The sequence below is a fragment of the Vipera berus genome, assembly GCF_964194415.1.
Source record: "Vipera berus genome assembly, chromosome: W".
Lineage (NCBI taxonomy): Eukaryota > Metazoa > Chordata > Lepidosauria > Squamata > Viperidae > Vipera > Vipera berus.
In genome coordinates, this window is record NC_138210.1 from 75749564 (window position 1) to 75762464 (window position 12901).

The 12901-nt window shown below is 60.3% G+C and overlaps 2 protein-coding genes across 6 annotated transcripts; one reads left to right on the forward strand and one right to left on the reverse strand.

The window, feature by feature from the left end:
• Positions 1-3521: 3521 nt before the first annotated feature.
• LOC308676864 (mannose-P-dolichol utilization defect 1 protein-like) lies at positions 3522-8087 on the forward strand. 5 transcript variants are annotated; one of them, XM_081342905.1, is made up of 7 exons: positions 3522-3713; positions 4116-4181; positions 4516-4643; positions 5110-5161; positions 5835-5953; positions 6067-6177; positions 7193-8084. In XM_081342905.1, exons 1-7 carry the CDS (start codon positions 3620-3622, stop codon positions 7307-7309), a joined length of 687 nt encoding a protein of 228 aa, XP_081199031.1. In that variant the 5' UTR covers positions 3522-3619; the 3' UTR covers positions 7310-8084. The 5 variants fall into 5 exon arrangements, with proteins under 5 accessions (XP_081199031.1, XP_081199030.1, XP_081199029.1 ...); XM_081342904.1 differs by having other exon boundaries at positions 3524-3713; positions 4511-4643; positions 5076-5161; positions 7193-8081; XM_081342903.1 differs by lacking the exon at positions 3522-3713 and having other exon boundaries at positions 3854-4181; positions 7193-8087.
• A 243-nt stretch (positions 8088-8330) lies between these two features.
• LOC308676471 (uncharacterized protein) lies at positions 8331-10542 on the reverse strand (the record flags this gene model as incomplete). The annotated part of the gene is made up of 2 exons (XM_081342285.1): positions 8331-8550; positions 10040-10542. The coding sequence occupies 2 exons, from the start codon at positions 10540-10542 to the stop codon at positions 8331-8333; spliced, it is 723 nt and encodes a 240-aa protein (XP_081198411.1).
• Positions 10543-12901: the final 2359 nt, after the last annotated feature.

The following is a 12901-nucleotide window of genomic DNA, read 5'->3' on the forward strand; positions in this document are numbered from 1 at the left end:
AATAATAATAATAATAATAATAATAATAATAATAATAATAAATAATAATAATGAGGGGGGGAGAAAAAAAAAAGAAAAAGAAGAAAGAGGAGGAGGAGGAAGGGGCAGAGTAAACAGAAAGTAACCTCGTAGTTGGGAGGGAGGGAGGGAGGGAGGGGGCAGAGCTGCTTTGAGACCGTGGGAAGGGCTGCCGCGGTTTCCCGCTCTGCTGCACCCAGCATGCCAGGTAATTAAAGGCCTCCAGGTCTCCTTAATTGGCTGCCTTCATTTTAATTTTAATTTCTGGTCTTGGGTTTCCTGACTTCGGGGTCTCTTCCGCAACAGCCCCCTCCTCTTTCAGGACCCCCCCCTCCCCGCCTGCCCTCTTTGCCAGAGAATCCTCCCACTGAAAGTGGGGGGGCTTCAGACCTGCCCTGCCTGCTTCTTTCAGACAAAAGGGAAATAAAAACGGGGCCAGGAAGAAACCCCTCCCCCCCCCAGCGGGGGCAAATCAGACTTTATTCGGCTTGACCCTTTCCGGAGGTCAAAAGCAGAAGGAAACACAGGTAGTCCTCAACTTACAACAGTTCATTTACTGACCGTTCAGTCGTAACGGTTATAACACTGAAAAAAAGTGGCTTAGGACGTGTTTTTCACACTTACGACAAATCCGGATGCTGGGCAACTGACTCGTACTTATGACGGTCGTGGTGTCCCAGAGGGGTCACGCGACCCCCCCCTTTTTGCGACCTTCTAACACGCCGGATTAACTTAACAACCTTGTGACTAACAGGCGCAGGGATTAACGACCGTGGCAAGGAAGGACGCAAAGCGGGGCAGAACCCACTTAACAAATGTCTCGCTTAGCAACTTGGGGCTCCGTTGCCGCCCTAAGCCGAGGACCGCCTTTTAGTCCTAAAGCCCGGTGGAGTTCCTGTTTTTCTGCTCTCGGGCCGAGACAAAGCGGGCTGGTTCTGCTTTGGCAACCACACTCGGGGTCAGTGAGTGAGTGAGTAAGTGTGTGTGTGTGTTTGTGTGTGTGTGTGTGTGTTTGTGTGTGTGTGTGTGTGTGTGTAGATCTACATGCTTCCGTGAGCCAGAGAAGTGGGGGGGTATCCGTTGCTCACCGCAGAAAAGACAAGAGACTTCCTGAACAAAACTCCCAGAGGTTTACTGAAGGGGGGGGTCTCCCTCCCTCCCAGATGATAAACCCCAAAGACCCCCTTCAAGGGGAGGGGTTTTTTACCACCCCCAGTTCACGTGGCCCTCTTCTGAATCCTTTTTTAGGAGTTGGAGAGGCCAGTCCAGACCTAAGAATAACAGTTAGAAGGGACCTTGGAGGTCTTCTAGTCCAGCCCACTGTTCAGGCAGGAGACCCTGTACCACTTCAGACAAACGGCTCTTCTTAAAAACTTCTTAAAAGCATTCACAACAACTGGTGGCCAGCAGTTCCACTGGTCAATTGTCCTCACTGTCAGGAAGTTTCTCCTTAGTTCCAGGTTGCTTCTTTCCTCAATGAGTTTCCATCCGTTGCTTCTTTGCTCTGGGGAATGCAGGTCGTCCTCGACTTACAACAGATCATTTAGTGACCGCTCAGTTACAACGGCACTGGAAAAAAGTGACTTATTGTATGACCGTTTTTCACACTTACGGCCGCTGCAGTGTCCCCCCGCGGGCAAATGATCAGAATTCAGACTCTTGCCAACTGGTTCACATTTATGATGGTCGCAGCATCCCGGGATCACGCGATCCCCTTTTGCATCCTTCCTGACAAAGTCAGTGGGGAAGCCAGACTCAGCAAGCGTGTTACAAACTTAACAACAGCAGGGATTCGCTCAAAAGATCGTAAAATGGAGCAAAATTCACTTAACAAGTGTGTCACTGTAGTCGTATGTTGAGGACCACCCATAGCAGGCCGACCCCCTCTTTGCCGGCTCCCTGTGACCCCCTCACTCCCGCCCAGAGCGCCCTCAGCCCCTGAGGGCCCAGGCCAGGGCGTCTCGGATCTCTACCGCTTCGGCATCCTCTTCCTCCCCTTCCTCCGAAGGCTGCTCCTCCCGCGGCTCAGCCTCCTCCTCCTCCCGCTCCTCCCGCTCCTCCTCCATCCAGCATGCCTGGAAGGCGTCTCCGCGGTTCTCGCAGATGTTGTGCAGGGTGCAGCAGGCGGCGATGAGGGTGGGCAGAAAGGAGATGTCGGTGTCGTTGCGTTTGGTCAAGCACCGCCAGCGTCCACGCAGGCGCCCGAAGGCCACCGCCAGCACCGTCCGGGCGGCGTCGGCGTACTCGTTGAAGCGTCGCTGGCTGGGACTCAGGGCCGCTGCCCTGTAGGGGCGCATCAGCCAAGGCAGGAGCGGGAAGGAGCAGCCACCTAGTACGTAGATGGGCACCTGCACCCCACTGACGTCTCGGGACCCTCCGGGGAAGAGTTCGCCCCCCTGGGCTCGCTGGTAGAGCTCCGATGCACACAAGACTTGGGCATCGGTCACCCGTCCCGGACACCCAACGTTGATGTCCCAGAAGCAGCCCCGGGAGTCCACAGCGGCCTGCACCACCAACGAGTGCCAGCCACGGCGGTTGTAGTAGCCCGCTGCGTTCTCGTTGGGGGCCCGGATGGGCACGTGCAAGGAGCCCAACACCCCAGCGAGCTGCGGCAAGGGGAACCCGTTGCCGGCCGCCACCTCGGCCGGGTCAGGCGGGCGCACATAGAGCGGGGTGAGGATGCCCACCACGGCTTCGCAGACGTCGCGCAGGATCTTACAGACGGTGGAGCGCGACACGCCAAAGAGCTGCTCCACCGCCCGGTACTCAGTGCAGGCGCCCAGGCGCCAGAGGGTCATGGCCAGCCGCACGTCGGCCGGGATGGCCCTGCGCATGTTGGTGTCTCGGCGCTGGATGGCATTGCGCAGGTGGGCACAGAGGTAGTCAAAGGTGCCGGGTGACACGCGGAAGTTCTCTCCCCACTCCCAGGCGCTGAAGGCCTTCGCCCGCACGATCTCCCAGAAGGCCGAGCTGCGCGATTTGCTCCACAGGCGCCGTTCCCGCAGCAGCCGGGGCAGGGCTCCCGTGCCGCCACCATGACGGCCCCCAACGCCCCTTGGGCACGGGCCGGGCAGGCCGTTCTCCCGGGCCAGCAACCGGCAGAGCCACAGCAGCGCGAAGCGTCGGCGGGAGCGGGCCTGGGCCCGGCGGTGGCGGGCTGCCCGTCGACGGTGGTCCGCCTGGCAGAGACGACGGTCCCGCTGCAGCCGCAGGGCGTGGAGCAGGCACAGGGCCACCGTGCCACGGCTGAGGGCGGGCAGCAGCCGGCCGGCCTCGTCCCCGTGGCTGGAGGCAGCCGCGGGACAAGATGGCGCCCGAGGAATGGCGGCCATGGCGGCCCTCGAATCAAAGCGGGAAGCACGTGGCGAGGAGAGGCCAGGCGGGGCGCGCGTGCGCGTGCGCGGCAGCCAGAACCGCCTCGCAGCGGGCGGTCGCTCGCCCTGTGAGAAGCGCACGCGCGTTAGAAGAAAGCGGGCCCCGGCTGCCTCCGCGCGCAGGCGCAGACGGGCCCGCGCCCTCTTCGGGCGCCGCGCGGGCCTGCGGGGCGCGCCGGCCTTATGGAAGCGGAAGTCTGCCCCGCCTGAGTCCCCTCCTTCCCGAAATGGCGGCGTCGGCGCTGAAGGTCGCCCTGGTGCCCTACCTCCTCCCCGAGCGCTGCTACGAGGAGCTGGTCGTCAACCTCAACCTCCTGCACGGTGAGCCGGGCCCGGTCCCGAGCGGAGGAGGGGTTTGCCCGGCGCCCCGTCGTCGTGGCAACGCGCCCCGACCGGAAGTACCCCAAGGCCGTCGGCGGCCATCTTGGAAAAGGGCGGCGGGGGGGCTTTCCCGCGGGGGCGAGGGCGGAGGCGCCATGTTGGAAGTGGGCGGAAGGCGCCGCTCTCGGTCGGAGGGTCGTGCGAGTCGCTGGAGGGTCGTGGAGTGGGGAGGGGGGGGAAACGGGGTTCTTTGTCCCTGGAGGGGGCCAGGCGGGTCCTCGCCCCCTCCCGCCGCAGGGCCCGGGCAGGCAGCCGCCCGTCAGGTGCAGCGGCCGCGATGGGACCCTCCGCCGGGGCTGCCCGGGCCGGTGGGACCCTCTCCGCTCTCTTCCTCCCCCGCAGTGCCCTGCCTGAAGGCCTCCCTCAGCAAAGTCCTCGGGCTGGGCGTGGTGGCCGGTTCGCTCGTGGGTAAGAGACCCTCCCCGCCCCCAGCAGACCCCCCCCTTCCCTCCCCTGGCAGCTCCCTGAGGCTGCTGGCCTGTCGGCCTCGGTGGCTCCATCCAGGCAATGGGCACAAGTTCTCCCAGGAAGAAGCCTCTGGACAACCCCCCTCGCTCCCTCCCCAAAGCTGAGGGGGGGGTTGGCCTCCATGCCTCCCTAAATGGTGCCCTCGGATGTAGAGGGGGGCACAGCCGAAGAGTCGGTGGGGTTATGAGCCCTCTGGACCCCCCCTCCGGCCCAGGGTGCCCCGTGCTGCCCCCCTCCCTCGGCTGACCGGAGTCCCCCCCTTTCCGCAGTGAAGATGCCCCAGATCCTGAAGATCCTGGGGGCCAAGAGCGCCGAGGGCCTGAGCTTCCATTCCATCCTGCTGGAGCTGGTGGCCATCAGCGGCACCATGGCCTACAGCATGGCCCACGGCTTCCCCTTCAGGTAGAGCCGCCACTGAGTGGGGACCGGGTGGGGAGGTTCCCCTGGAGGAAGGAAGGAAGGAAGGAAGGAAGGAAGGAAGGAAGGAAGGAAGGAAGGAATAGAAACGGGAGGGAGGGAGATTTAGAAACGGGAGGAAAGTATGGCCGAAGGGAGGGAGGAAGGAAGAAGAAGATAGAGAAAAGGGAGGGAGGAATGGCGGAAGGAAGGAAGGAAGGAAAGAAAGAAAGGAAAGATTTAGGTCTGAAGGTGCAAAATAAACCCATTAACTCTTGAAGCAAATTCTTTAGGCCAGGCAAATCTCACAGCCCGGCCCTGAGACTGACCTAGAAGCCGGTTTTTGCATTTGCACACGCAAGGGAGTCGGCAAATCTGTCTCCCCTTCGGCTTGGCCAGAGCGCCCACCCCCTGCCCTCTTTTCTCCCTCCCTCGCAGTGCCTGGGGGGAGGCCCTCTTCGTCATGATGCAGACGGTGTCCATCGGCTTCATGGTGCAGCATTTTGGGGGCCACACCAGGCGTGGTAAGTGGGGTGGGGGGGATTTTGCAGACAGCCGTGCCAACACCCCTGCAGGGAGGCCGGAGCTGAAAGTGCTTTGGTGACGATCTGTTTGGGGAGGAACCTGCGGCCTGGAAGATCCAATTTAAGTGGATTTTCTGCTCCAAATATTTAGAACAGCAACCTGGGCAGCTTTCAGAGGGGTGGACCTCAACTCCCAGAATTCCCCAGCCAGCGTAGCTGGCTGGGGAATTCTGGGAGTTGCAGCCCACCCCTCTGAAAGCTGCCTCAGTTGAGAAAAGCCTACTGCATTTTGTAACATTTACAAAGATGTTCCGGATGTTGACCTACGTTAATGGAGATGCTCAGTCATCCAGGCTGTCCCAAAGACTTTTCTTTCAAAAGGCAACGGGACTTTTGTTTTGCTTTTTCCCTTGAAGACGTTTCGCTTCTCCTCCAAGGAGCTTCTTCAGTTCTGCAGACCCCGAGAATGGAAGAATCTGCTTGGATGAGAAGCGAAACCTCTTCACGTCCGTTTTAAAAAAGAAAAGAAAGGCAACTTTTGGGGCACTGACTCGGGCAAATGCTCTTGGGCCTCTCCTGCCCACCGCTGACCAAACAAGGGGCCTGCGCTGGCGGGAAGGGGGCACGGGATGAAGGTGGTGGGCCTGGAGCATGACGCAAGTCCTCTCCGCAGGACTGGCCTTCCTCTTCACCTACTTCGCCCTCCTGTCTCTCCTACTCTCCCCGCTCACTCCATCCGTGTTGGTCACCACGCTGCAGGTGTCTAACATGCCCACCGCAGCCACCGGCAGGGTAAGCAGGACCACCACCACCCCAGGTCAGGGGAGGACTTCTGGGAAGCCAGCTTGCCTAGTGGCGATAGCTGGGTGGGTGGCACCTCATGAGGGTTCACCTCTCTCCAACAGCTCCTTCAAGCGGCCACCAACTACCAGAACGGGCACACCGGCCAGCTCTCGGCCATCACAACTTTCTTGCTCTTTGCCGGCTCCTTGGCACGCATCTTCACGTCCATCCAAGTATGTGTGTGTATGGGGGGGGGCACAAAGGGAAACGGCCCGGATAGCTGTCACAGTTCCGACAGATGAAACTCTTCAAAGAACTTTGAGACATTGTTTACCTTAAAGGAACTTTATTTGAGAAGCATAGCATCGGCACTAACGGTGGAAGCCAAAACCGAGTTCCCCTCTCCTGGGCACATAGTATCAAAGCACAATTCCCTCCCCCAATGAACAGTCCTAAATCACATTCCCCAGTTAGTTTGAAATGCAGGCTTTCCCGCCAGTCCTCCAGCCCGCCAATTCTTTATCACCTCTTATTTCAACAACCTTGGTTCTCACGCTAGGTTCGGTATTGTTATGTCTAGACTCTAGCTAAACTCTCGTGCACATTCCCCCCCCCCCCAGCATCATCTAACTCTAAAAGGGAAAAGAAGAAAATGGCTGCATCTCCATCTGTTGTCAAAGGAAAAACATCCGATGTTAGCAGCGTTGACAATAGCTTTGGAGAGACGGGCACCCTATATTACATTTCATAACGCAGGTTGTTCTCCAGCATGCCTGGCTGAGGAATTCTGGGAGTTGAAGTCCACAAGTCATAAAAGGGTCATAGTTCCCTCAGGCTGGCTGAGGAATTCTGGGAGTTGAAGTCCACAAGTCATGAAAGGGTCATAGTTCCCTCACGCTGGCTGAGGAATTCTGGGAGTTGAAGTCCACAAGTCATGAAAGGGTCATAGTTCCCTCATGCTGGCTGAGGAATTCTGGGAGCTGAAGTCCACAAGTCACAAAAGGGCCACGTTTGAAGGCCCCTGGTCTGGATTGAAGTCGCCCAGACCTGAGCCTTGTTTACAAACTGGGAATGGTGGCTTGGCCGTCACCACTCTGCCCTCCAGCTGGCTAGGCAAAAGGGAAGGATGGCCAGTGGCTGTCTCGATTGGCCTGGCCTGAAGGGCAGAGGCTTTCCCTCCCAAAATGTGGGCAGGAGTGGGGAGTCCCTCCCCAGACCTCCAGCAAAACAGTTTCTTTTGCTTCTCAGGAGACGGGCGACCTCTTGATGGTCCTGACCTACGTCGTCTCGCTGGCGTGCCACGGCCTCCTCCTGGGACAGGTGCTCTACTACTGGGATACTACAGGCAGGCTCAAGAAAGAGTGACCGGCCTGCTGACATCCACTGCTGCCTGCGGGCTGTGACGCCTGCAGGGTGACCTCAAAGATGGTGCCCGCTGCCTGCCCATTGCACCACCTTCCCCCTGCGTTCTGAGTCCAGGGAAGCCAGGGAAGCGGTGTCCCCTTCCCCAGGAGTTGCACCGGACTTTTGATGGCCCACGGGACTGCACCAGACTGCTTTCTTTATTTGAGGGAGGGGTGTGTGTGGGGGGGAGGGCTCTTTGCTTGCTTACTTTCCCCCTTTCGAAAACAAGAGAGAAGCTGCCGGCAAAAAGGTTCCTTGGCTTGTGGTTCTTTCTTCTCCCCACTAGGGGGAGCCCTTGCAGGCTCAAACACGCCCCCTCCCCATGCCCTGCGGGGTGGGAAGTTGGGCAGGGCAGGCTAATTGGGGTGATTGGGGAGAGAAGCTGCCCCCCCTCCCCAAGCGGAGAGAGCCCAGGTGAGTTGGCACAGCTGCCTGGCTGGGGGGGAGGGGGGGAGCTGGATTCACAGCTAGCTATGGGGGGGGGAGCTGAGACTTAGCATGCCTCCCTGCCTTCCCAAAATCTCTTCCCTGGCTGCCAGTGCCATCTTCCAAAGGGTTGGGCAGCCAGCAGGAAGAACCCGGGCACATTTAGCCAGATGTGCCAGGCAAGGCCGTTCAGGCAAAGGGGTCTTCTTCCCTGCCAAGGCGGCTTCTGCCTAGCTTTTGGGGGTGTGTGGTTGTGAATCAGTTGAACTCAGCCAACCACTCTATAAACAATCATTGGTTCGTTTATAAAGCTTTATTTATAAAAAAAATGTACTCTTTATAAAATTGGTTTAACATCTTCGGGCTGGCAATCACCCCAGAAACACAGTTAGGGGCTGCCTTGTCCAACGGGGGCCACTGTCCGGCGCTCCTCCTTTAGGTCCCAATTGGGGGGGGGCTTAGTGTACGTCTCCGAACTATGTCCACGTTGGTCTTTCCCAGCTGTGCCTTCCTTGCATGATGAAACCCAGACACGGAGCTGCAGCTGGCATCGTTGCTAGAGGGGGGCCAAGTGGGCAGCGCTGCTGAACCCCAGGGGCTGGGGAGGGGGCTCGGGGAAGCAGCCCAGGGCGGCTGCATCGGACACCTCGCAGCCCTGCAGCCCATAAATAGCCACAATGTCCGGGAAGTCCCCCAGCGGGTGCTGAAGGCTGCTGTCCAGCTTCCTTGGCATGGTGGCAAAGGCAGGGGGGGTTGGCATGCTGTAGACCAGGCTGCTGTCAAAAGAAAGAAGGGTGAGGGGGGGGTTAGTTCCATCCAGGGGAAGGGAGGGAGCATTTGTTTCTTTTGGGGCAGGGTGGGGAAGAAAACCAGTGGGTTTGCAATATACTGAGTCAAACCTAGCCCCCACCACAGGGGCCTCCCTGCCTGCCGCCTCTGAGGAAGGGGGGTCCGACTTTGCTAACTTTTTAAGACTTCAACTCCCAGAATTCCCCAGCGAGCCATAACTCTGCTTTTTTCTTCCCCCTCCCACTTCCTAGAGCAGAGAGATTGCAGAGAAAGGGACCACGAGAGAGTAAGCATGCACATAAAAAGCAATGCATTATTGCCAGGGGATCCTGGGAATTGAAGCCCGTAAGTCTTCAAGCTACCAAGGTCGCACAGCCCTGCTCTAGGTCTAACCCCACAGCCCAGGGGCGGCTCTATCTAGGCCTGGGCAGGTCCAAAACTCTGAAGAGACCAGCCAGGAGTTGCCCGGCCCTTGGCCCTTTCCCCTCGGGGAGGGAGACAAGCACTTGGGGGGGTGCCAGTTCACCAGCTCTGCTCCCCCCCCCATGAATAAGGTGCTGCCTTGCCTGAGCCTGAATTTGGCAAGGCACAGCCTGTGCCCCTTCGGTGGCAGAACTCCCCAAGCAAGCTGGGGACGAAACGGGCCATGGGGAAGGGAGGCAGCTGGGTCAGCCAGGGGAGGGAGGGGGGGCTGGGGGCTCTGATTATCACCTGCCCAGCCCTGCACCTGTGGGAAGAAAGGGGGGATGGGCGGGACGGAGCTGCATTCCTCCGGCAGCCGGATCTTCCAGTTCTGCCCACGAGCCCCCAAACCTGTTCAGGCCTGTCTGGCCTCAGCCCGGAGCTCCTCCTGCTGCTGCGAGGGGCCCGAGAGCCCCCCCCCCCGGGCACCCGGTCCTCCTCCTGGCGGAGCCAAATTGCTCCTGCGCTCTGGCCCGGGCTTGACCCGGGAGGGGGCGCGCATTTGGGGTGCCTGCCTGGCGGGGCTGCAGAGCGCCCGGGGAGAAGTGGCAGCGCGGGCTGCGGACACGCCCGGCTGGTGGCACGACAGACGCGGGCCAGCCGGCCGAGGTGCGGGGGGATCTTCGCAGGAAACGGCGTCGAGGGTCGGCCGCAGAACCGTCCCGGGGCTGCAGTGCGCCCCCCTCTCGTCTTCGGAGGGGGCCTGGCCGCACCTGGCGCAGGTGAGGCAGGAAACGCCTCTCGACGCTGGCCGGGGAGGGGCTTCGGGGCTTCACCCTGGCAGCCCCCCCACCACCCCGCCCGAAGCGGCCGTCTTGCAAGCGGAACCGGGTTCCACACGCCGCCGGCTCCACCCGCTTGTTCGGGGGGGGGGTCGCCTCCGGGGTGTAGAAGCCCCTAACATCCTCCCGCCAGTCGGGGAGGGCCCGACTAGAGAGCCTCGAGAGGTCCCTCGGCTGTAGGAGCCGGCTGTAGCAGCCTCCCGCCCGCTCCGTCGAGGGGACCGGTTCTCACCTGCAGGGCGCCGCCGCGGCCCCCGTCACGCAGCCGCCGGCGGTCCCGCGGAAGGCGTCGGGCGAGCCGGCGAAGGCGGCCGTCCACCCGAGGGGCGGCGACGGCCCCGGCAGGCTAGCGGAGGAGAGTCCGCCGGGCTCCCGGCCGGCCCGGCTCTTCCGCCTGGGCCGGTACTTGTAGTCCGGGTAGTCGAGCATGTGGCGCGCCCGGAGCCGCTTGGCCTCGTCGATGAAGGGCCGCTTCTGGGCGGCGTCGAGGAGCTGCCAGGCGGCGCCCAGCCGCTTGGAGATCTCCGAGTTGTGCAGCCGGGGCTGCTCCTGCGCGATCCGCCGCCGCTGCGCGGACGACCAGACCATGAAGGCGTTCATGGGCCGCTTCACCTTCTCCGGCCGGGATGCCGAGGGCGGCGGCGGCGGCGGCGGTTCCGGGGCTGGGGCCGGCTGGAAAGGGCCCGCCGCCCAGTCGCTGGCGGGCGCCTCCGGGGTGCAGAAGCCGTCGAACATCCTCCCGCCCGTCGGGGAGGGCACGACTAGATTGCCTCGAGAGGTCGCTCGGCTGGACCAGCCGGCAGCAAGCGAGCACGTGCGGCCCGTCGGCCCTGGGATATAGGTGCGCCAGACCACGCCCCTCCGGGCCCCGCCCCGCCCCCTTGCCCCGCCCTTCCTTCTGCCGCCCGGTGGAAAGCGCGCCCGCGGGCGCAGAGCTGACGGACCCGGCAGGCGACCGCCCCCCCCCCACCCGCTCGCCTCCACGTCCCCCTCCCGGGCTCTGCCCGAGCCGAGCCCTCCAGAGGGACCCGTCTTTGCGGAAAGCGGTGGGTTTCTGAGCATAAGCAGAGTGCCGGCACGGCTTCGGAGAGCGCGGGAGAGGCTCTCGGGCGGATCCGCCTGGGCATCGGCGCCTGGTCAGCCGCGGCCCTCGGACTCGCCTGCTCTGCCCTGGTAGCCTTTAGACCGCCGCCCCCCCCCCCCCGTTGTTGCGTGCAAGATGATAGGAGTTGTAGTGAAGCCCATCAAGAGGAGGTTTGAGAAGCTCCGTGCCTGAAAGGGGGGGTACAGGGGGGGTGATGCAACGGCCCTTCTCCTTTGAGGGCCCCCAGGTCAGCCGGTGCCTGAACCCCGCAAGCAGTGGAGGAGCGGGACCCCCCCTCCCCAAGCCCCCTCCCCAGTCCAGACCCGGCTCTTCTGCCTAGCTTTAATTGGGCAGCTTTGCGCCTTCCCCAGGATTCCCCCCCCACTTTCTGGCTGCCATGCAGTGTTACACATTTTCCCCTTAGGCTTAGGCGCAATCCGGGGGGGGGCAGCATGGGCACCCCTTATTTTCCCGGGGGGGGGAGGAGAAGGTATACCTGTGATCAGACTTTCCTCAGCCCAGCTCAGTGGGGGCTGAGTGGGTGGGTGGGAGGGGGTGAACCCTGAAGGGCCCAGAGAGCCCCACCCCCTGCCGTCGCTTTGGCTGATGGTTGGGGGTCCCAGCACAGTCACACACACACACACACCTCCACTGCTTTGGCCTCAGGGGGGGGAGGAGGAGGCTATGAGGAGTTTAGCAAGGGAGGGGCAGGGAAAAGAGTTGGCTACTGGGTCAGCTTCCTTCCCACCTTTCACCTTCCCTCCCCCCCCTCCCCCCCCCCTGGTCAGTGGAGACTAATTGCCTTTCCGGGCCATTCCTGAAGACAAAGACAAAGATTTTGCCCCCAGGAGGGATTTTCACCTGCTGAATTGCATTTGCAGCTAAAGGGGCAGAGACACCCCCCCCAAATCCCTGGCAGGCATGGAGAAGAGGAAGGGGTGGGGGGCAGGATCCCCTCTAGCCGAGGGAAAGGTGTTCTGTTCCCCCCCCCTTTTAAATTGAAACAATAGGATTACTATAAGATTTAGCTGCAGGAACCTGTTTGATTTCTGCCTGTCGCTGCTTTCCCCAGGCCACTTAACTAGGCCACGTTCCCCCCCCAACTCCCCACCCCATGTGCCAAGCCTACACCTACACACACACAAACACACACGCGCGCGTACACACACACAAAGCAAGAAAAGCGTTCCTGCTGAATTAAAACAGGGCCGGACAAAAAAAAGCAAGACTGGATTTGTGTGAGGTTATAAATCCGACTCCGAGTTTTTCCTTCTGCCAGAACCTCCACAATCCGGGTTTCGGTTACTTCAAAACCGGCAGAACAAACCCAAGATGAGGGTTTCAGGTGCCCTTTTGCCAAGCCAGGTCAGAGACTGACCGGAGCAAGAACTTAAAAAGATGGGTCATCTGGGCTAAAAGCTGGCAGACTGGCTGAATGTGCAGGAGCAGAACTTTTTTAAAAAATAATAAAGTTTTATTACTTTAAAATATACGATACAATCGAAATGCAAAGTAAAAAGCAGGAAAGATGGGGAGGGAAAAGGGAGTAGAGAAGGGAAGTAAGGGAGGAAAAAAAAGGGGTGAAAAAGACAGTGTCTTCTGAATTCCTTTGGTGTAATAGAGCAGGGCTCTTCAAACTTGGTCCTTTCATGACTTGTGGACTTCAACTCCCAGAATTCCTCAGCTGGGAGTTGAAGTCCACAAGTCATCAAAGGGCCAAGTTTGAAGACCCCCTGCTCTATTACCTGCCAGGACCTGAAAAGCTAAGACACCCTTGTGGGTTTTTCAACTCTGTTGCTTTTAAGATGAGTGGACTACAGCTCCCAGCATTCCCTGGGAGCTGGGGAATGCTGGGAGTTGGTCCACCCTTCTTGAAGTCTCAAGATGAGCAAACATCCGTGCCCCCCATTTTTCACACACAAACCCTGAATTGAGGACTACTTCCCCCCCTGGCAATTTTGCACCTTGCCCAGAGCACCCCACAATGTGCGTCTCCTTCCGCCTCTGAAG